Source organism: Telmatherina bonti, assembly GCF_933228915.1.
Source record: "Telmatherina bonti genome assembly, chromosome: 5".
NCBI lineage: Eukaryota > Metazoa > Chordata > Actinopteri > Atheriniformes > Telmatherinidae > Telmatherina > Telmatherina bonti.
Genome location: NC_136623.1, coordinates 20194398 through 20201492, shown reverse-complemented (window position 1 = coordinate 20201492; position 7095 = coordinate 20194398). Strand labels below are relative to the sequence as shown.

The window sequence follows — 7095 nt, the reverse complement described above, 5'->3', positions numbered from 1 at the left end:
CTTCTGGGCCTAAAGAAGAAGGCCATTCAGCACTGCTTTTAAACATTCACTGAAAACACATTTAAGAGTTTTTGTAATAAAATTAAAAATACTTTTTTTTAAATTAGTTGGCTTTGAACAACTTCCAGTAAGTAAACCATTACTGGGTATAGGAACCACTGCATTTGTAAATCTTTTACAGTGATTTCCTGCAAAGCACTTTTAATAGTCCTGCATATATGCTGTTCCTCACAGATAAACTTGCCTTGCCATTTTGGTCGTCGTATGATGAGCCAATAACGATTTTTCGAAATATAAAAAAAACAACAAAATGTAATTAAACTAGTTAAAAATGGCCAAATAAAAATCGAGCCAAGACAACTTTTCCTATTTGGTGATGCAGCACCACCTGGCGCCTGGTGCAGGTTATTGCATGTTTGTTCACGTGACTGTCTTCAGTCACATGACTAGTGAAAAACTACATGAAACTACCTAGGAAGCCATGAGATGCCATATTAGAGGAGGTTAAGTTGACCAGGAGCGTAAATACGCGAACCAAAGCTCCAGGAAATGTCCGACTTGCGGTCAAAATAATTTGGGTTGGGACAACAACACAGTCCTCCGGATGAAATGTGCGCATGTCAGCTGAGGGAACAGCAGTCTGGTCGTGTTTTTTCTTCAAACTTTATTAGTTTTCAGTTAAATTTAGGTAGTCTGTAAATGAGATGGCATTTCCAGTGCCATGGTCTGTTGTTTTGGTTCCTGTTTTCATCGCTGCAGAATTGATCCTCTGTTCAGGTAAAACACAATCATTTAATCTGTTGCCGTTTCTGTCTGGAAATAAGACAAATCACGTGTATCATTATTATGTCTTCCCCCTAGGTAGCAATAACTGTCTTGCCAGAAACTTTGGCCACGACTCCATTGTGTGTGAATGTAATTCTACCCACTGTGACAGTGTTGGGTTGGTCACTCTTCCTCCACTGGGAAATTATTCCTCCTACCTGAGCAGTATGGCAGGCAGCAGGTTGGAGGCCAGTCAGGGTCAGGTACAGATGAACAGCACTGGAGCAGGTGAGTGGAAGAGAAACACTTTATTCTCTGTCTGTACTGGTGGTACACTTTTTCTTACTGTGTTTTCTTCTAGGCCTCAGGTTGACAATTGTTCCCTACCAGAAGTATCAGAGGATCAGGGGATTTGGCGGAGCAATGACGGATGCAGCAGCCATCAACATACTATCTCTTTCTGATGGTGCGCAGGAGCAGCTGCTGCGGCAGTACTTCTCAAACGAAGGTACACGATCCTGTTGCAATACACAGCTTTTTCAATGGCTGGAATGTCTCTTTCAAACCTCGTTCGGTATCTCACAATGGTGCAATCTTGCCTGATAATCGCTGGCATAGGCTCCGACTCCCCCACAGATCTGAACTGGAATAAGGGGTATAGAAACTGAATGAATAAAATATTTCATTTTTGTTGCAATTGTTTATGTGGACATATGATAAATGTTTCAGTTTCCCCTCAGTCTTTTTGGGTTTTTTTTTAACTCTGTTTTGGCAGGTATTGGCTACAGTATAGTGCGTGTCCCCATGGCCAGTTGTGACTTCTCCACCCGCCTTTACACTTATGCTGACAAACCTGGAGGCTACAACCTGAGCAGTTTCACTTTGGCCCCTGAGGACACGAAAATGAAGGTCTCTATCTTGTCACACAAAGCTGTATCCATCTTTCTCCCTTTCGTTATAACTGTTCCCCACTTCTTTGTCTCAGATCCCTCTCCTACAGCACGCCCAAGCTATGTCTCCTAAACCCCTCTCCCTGCTGGCCAGTGCCTGGAGCGCCCCTGCCTGGATGAAAACCAATGATGCACTCACAGGGAAGGGCTCCCTGAAGGGCCTGCCAGGGGGAAAGGAGCATAAAACATGGGCTCAGTACTATATCAGGTAACTTTTATGACCTTACCTTGTGGTGATGGAGGAGTTTGATACAAAATAAAGTAGTTCTAATGTCTGCTTTAATTCTTCCTCTCAGGTTCCTAGAGGAATATGCTAAATATAACTTGACCTTTTGGGCAGTCACTACAGGAAATGAGCCCTCTGCAGGACGTATGACAAACTACAGGTCTTTCCTCACACGACTTTAGAACTGATTTCATCCGTAATGACATGAAGCCTCCATGTGGCTTCTAGCATCATTTTCTCTTTTTAGTTTCCAGGCACTGGGTTTCACTCCTGAGGAGCAGAGAGACTGGGTGGCTATGGACTTAGGCCCTGCCATGTATGCGTCATCATTCCCACACACACACATCATCATACTGGATGACAACCGCCTGCTGCTGCCCCACTGGGCCAAAGTGGTGAGTCCAAGGATAAAGAGATAAAGTACTGGGGAAGGTCATATCTACTTTTAATTTCCCCAAAGCTAAGCTGATGCAGCTGAGAGACCGGGAACATCAACATAAGAAAAATTAAATGAATTTGTTAACATGAGAGAAAAGTGCTGTTTAATACATTACATATAATTAGATATATAATACAGTGAAAGTGTTTGGATATTAAAGAAAAACTTCGAAGAACAAAAAAAAAAAAAAAAAAAAAAAGCTGTCAAATCTTCAATGAATTTAGTTACATATTTGGTCGACTGATAGGAATCAACTAAGATGTTTGTCTCACTTGTATTGAATTGGTTATTTATAAAGGTAATTTTCAAAATAAGAAATTGTGTGCTTAAAAGCAGTGCTCAATGTTAATGCCTAATAATACTATCACTTATGAGACGAAGTATTGATTACTTAAAATTTTACTTGTCCGTGTGAGATGCAGACCAACTGCTGTGATGAGCAGTAGTACCAGAAGTTGCGATGGATGTGTTCATGTGTCCATGGTAAAGTTCAGCCTGCAGTCACACACATAACCATGATTACACCCAAAAGCAAGCCCTGATAGTATCATTTGAAGCATTGCTTAATTAACTAATTAATTAAATTTATATATAAATACCTGAAGATGCTTTGACAAAGAAAATTGGTGGTCCTGATAGTTGGGAGTGTTTTAATTTCACTTGCTGAGCACAGCAAGATTGAAACTGACTAAAGCTTAAAGAATTAAACCAATACATAGTAGCACACCAGCAGCATATTTATTTCCCAAAATTTCCTTTTGCCTTGCAGTATGCCAGCATTCCTTCCTGGCTTTCAGTGCAAATATTCTTGTTATGAATATGCAGTTCCATAATCATATTTGCTTCGGTCATCTGGTGGCGTCACATCTCCTTCCGCATGTATTTGGTGCACAGCCAAAAAGCAAATAATAAAGTTGAAAGCCCTGAGGGTTGTACCATGAAGTGAGATTTGTATTAGCAAGCTGTGTTGAGTTTTGCCAGATAATCATGGTAACTTAAAGTCAACTCATAACCAGCTCTGAAACAGTTCATGTTCAGATTTAAAAAAAAAAAAACTGCCCTGAATTCACACTGTTTGTTCTGGCCATATTTAGATATCATCAGGCAGAAGTAAAAGGAAGTTCACATCTGATTTTGCAAGTAAATTGAAAGCACTTAATTGACATGAAATAAATTTCAGATTGGAATGAGCTTTCATATTTGTAAATAAGCAGCATATTTATATTTATATGAAACACAACAAATCTAATAATCACAATAGTCATTTTAACACTAGAATGCATTTTCATAGCAAGTATCACAGCCTGTTGTCTTAAAGACAGTTGTAGGATACATTTTCTCATGAGATGCAGTCTGATTGCAGCACAGGAGCCTCAAGGATTGAAGTTTTTTATTCTTTACAGGTCTTAAATGATGTTCATGCAGGGCGATACATTCATGGCGTGGGAGTCCACTGGTACCTGGACACATTTGTCCCTGCAGAGATAAGCTTGGGAACCACCCATCATCTCTACCCAGAGTATTACCTGTTTGGCACTGAGGCCTGTGCTGGCTGGAACCCACGAGACAGGGGAGTGAAGCTGGGAAGCTGGGACAGGGCCGAACAGTACGCCCACGACATCATAGAGGTGAGATCATCTGATCTTGCTGCAATGTATGAGTGTATGAGGGTTATGCTTGTTAAGTCAGATCTGTTGTAACAGATGTCAGTTTAACAAGCTGTGAGCTGTCCCCAGAAATGTGAGTCACCTCCCTTCATGCTGCAGTGCAGGTTGCAAGTTGCACTCCGCTGCACACACTTCACAGAAACAGCCTGCAAGCAAGCAAAGCAAGCTGGAACTGGTGTTTTGTTTCTTCTTTCTTCACTCTCCCTCAAGGGAAATTGGACTCCTTCCATTCAATCCATTTTGCATGGGCTCATTCAGCCTCTGGACATATCCAGAATCAGGAGGAAATTGATCAGATAGAACTGCTGTCCCACTGCATTTTAACTAGACATTTGGCCCCACTTCAACACATGTCCTTGATGGAAAGACCAATACTATTCCAGTTTCACAACACACAAGGCAGTGGAGACTAAACTTTCATGTTTTGTTTTTTCTTTTGTTTGTTTGCTTGTTTTTTAGGACTTAAATCACTATGTAGTGGGCTGGACTGATTGGAACCTTGCACTGGACCAAACTGGTGGCCCAAACTGGGTGAAAAACTTTGTGGACAGCCCTATTATAGTGGATGCAAAGCGTGACATTTTCTACAAGCAGCCAACTTTTTATAGCATGGCCCACTTCAGGTAAATCCGTCTTACATCAATTCTATTCATATTATCTAGTCCTTCTTTGCAAAGTGGCAGTCTTATGATAGCCTCATATTTTTTTTTTTTAAACATAGTAAGTTCTTGTGGGAGGGGTCACAGAGGGTGGGGGTGTCCGCCAGTGAAGAAACAAAGATGGAGTTCTCTGCCTTCGTCAGACCAGATGATTCAGTGGTGCTCATCATACTCAACAGGTATTGTCATTTAACTTGTGTGAATACATGCAGTTAACTGGTAAATATAAAACTGTGTGCGGTTGGTTTTGTAGGTCGCCATCAGAGATCCAGTTTGAAGTCTGGGATCCTGCTGTGGGGTACATTCCCTGCACTGCTCCGGCTCATTCACTGCTTACTCTGGCTTGGAACACACACTGAGCATTAACACAAGTTCTCATCCTGAAAATCTCTGCACATTTCAAATTCAAGCCAAAGTAAATTCATTTTAAAATATTGTACTGAAATCATCTAATTACCAAAACTGTCTTACATTAAATGAAACTTAAATTTGAACCTTTTCAGAGGCCAACATTCAGGATGAGGAGTCGTGCACTTGACACTACTCCACCCCCTGCAGAGCCTGCCTCTTTTGTGATTGTTAGTACTTAATGACCGTCGAGGGACATCAATAGCATGAGCAAACAGTAAATAGCCTGTGGATGACACGACCACGCACAGCAGGCCACAGAATAAACTGAAAATAAAATTGCCAGTGAAGTATTTTTCTAACACTCATTTCCCTCATATGCAGTTCAACTATTGCCAGTGAATGTTTCCTCTTATGTGCAATTTTCACACGAGTCATGTGTTTAACTGGCAGAACTAAAGATATGCAACGTCAAGCTGGTTGGTTTAACTGAAAAATTTTTTTCACTTCCTCCATCACATGTCCATTTTATAGATTTTAGGGGCCAGCATTTAAAACTTTTGGTTACTTAAGGTTTTTTTTTTTTAAACAAATTTTTATTTTAGTGATGGCAACACTGGTGTGTGTGGGAGAGCAGATCACTTCCAATTTCCACATTTCTAAGGTACAACAAATCAAGCAATATTTGAAAATGAGAAAAAAAAAATTGTACAAAAATGAACCGAGTCAAAGACTTTCAAACCAATAAAGTCACTAATAACTACATTTTTAAGAGTTTGAAGTCATTTGAATATTTTGTTAAAGAACATTTTATTTCAGCATCACTCCACCTAAATTAAATTTTATTTATCTTGAACCATGTACTGGGAGGTATAATATAAAAAAAAAAAACACCCTCTGGTCACCAGATTAGCTTGCACAGCATCCTCACTAGTGCCTCAAAGCTCAGCTTAAAGTGTTGTCACACTGTCACATCACTGGAGAAATTGTTGAAATTATGTACAGAATTTGTAAATTACTTCTGCTTTTGCTATTTAATTTTATTGTAAATAAAGCACATTGTTCAAAATGTTCTGTATCAACTTTGAATGCAAGGAAAGAAAATGCCACATTAAATGAGCTGTCACCAATTAAAGTTTTCTTTTTGTCAATTTATTAATACATCATATACCTTTTTATATAATATACAGTTTAACCATTTATTTCATATTTGCATCTCAATTCTCAATGGGTTTTCCTTTGTAAACCTTAACTTGTTGGACTAAAATTATTTACATCAAAAGAAGTCATAAAAATGCCAAACAAGAATAGAATGACAGAAGGGTGCCATTTTCTTTTATAATATATACACACACACACACGAGAGGAGGGGTTATGTGAATTCTAAAGCATCAGACAAGGGGCCGAGCTCTCATTTAATTTCTTTATCTTGCTGGTACGTTTACATTTTCAGACTGAGAAAAGTACTGGAAGGTGCAACAAATCCCTCCCTTTCATCTGAAGTCACAGCTTCTGCTTGTGGCCATTTAGCATGATTCCTATAAAATACTCTGAGATTTTATTGGAGAACACAACAGAGTGCTGACACAATAAAGGGAACTCCTTTACAATCCAATAAAACAAGGCCAAGTCTGTAAACATGTACAATCCACATCCTCCTGGAACAATCCCCTACAGAAAAATAATAATCAAACATCTTTGGGGCCAATGGATGTTCATGTTATGTCCTGTCTGTAAATGCAAAGGATGAATGGATCCACTAAAAATTTTTCCATTTGCCTAATGGGGCTCAGCTGCAGGATTTAGCTTATCTTTGAGTAAAGAAGTCATTGAATGCAATATAAAGTCTGTCAATTCCCCATCATAGTGTATTGCAGCAGTGCATTTAAAGAAAAGATGTAGATGGAGTTTGCTTGAGAGGAGGAAGAAAGGCTGGGCAGGATGAGCATCAATCTAGACTGGTTTGTATTAGGCAGGAAAAAGAATGGATTAAGCAAATCACGGCAGATAGTTAAGACATCTGTATAGTACATGGTTGAGG

At 39.5% G+C, this 7095-nt stretch overlaps 1 protein-coding gene across 1 annotated transcript; it reads left to right on the top strand.

Moving 5' to 3' along the window:
- The first annotated feature begins 494 nt into the window (after window positions 1-494).
- Window positions 495-5099, top strand: gba1 (glucosylceramidase beta 1). The gene is made up of 11 exons (XM_079240972.1): window positions 495-777; window positions 862-1053; window positions 1127-1273; window positions 1541-1674; window positions 1751-1923; window positions 2012-2101; window positions 2189-2336; window positions 3784-4008; window positions 4507-4670; window positions 4769-4885; window positions 4960-5099. Exons 1-11 carry the CDS (start codon window positions 705-707, stop codon window positions 5063-5065), a joined length of 1569 nt encoding a protein of 522 aa, XP_079097098.1. The 5' UTR covers window positions 495-704; the 3' UTR covers window positions 5066-5099.
- Window positions 5100-7095: the final 1996 nt, after the last annotated feature.

What these genes read in the sequence shown, in the direction of transcription:
- gba1 (XM_079240972.1), top strand. Translation starts at nt 705, where the DNA reads ATGGCATTTCCAGTGCCATGGTCTGTTGTTTTGGTTCCTGTTTTCATC. An exon ending in GATGAACAGCACTGGAGCAG is followed by an intron (nt 1,054 to 1,126) that starts GTGAGTGGAAGA and finishes GTTTTCTTCTAG; the next exon opens with GCCTCAGGTTGACAATTGTT. An exon ending in CTGAGGACACGAAAATGAAG is followed by an intron (nt 1,675 to 1,750) that starts GTCTCTATCTTG and finishes TCTTTGTCTCAG; the next exon opens with ATCCCTCTCCTACAGCACGC.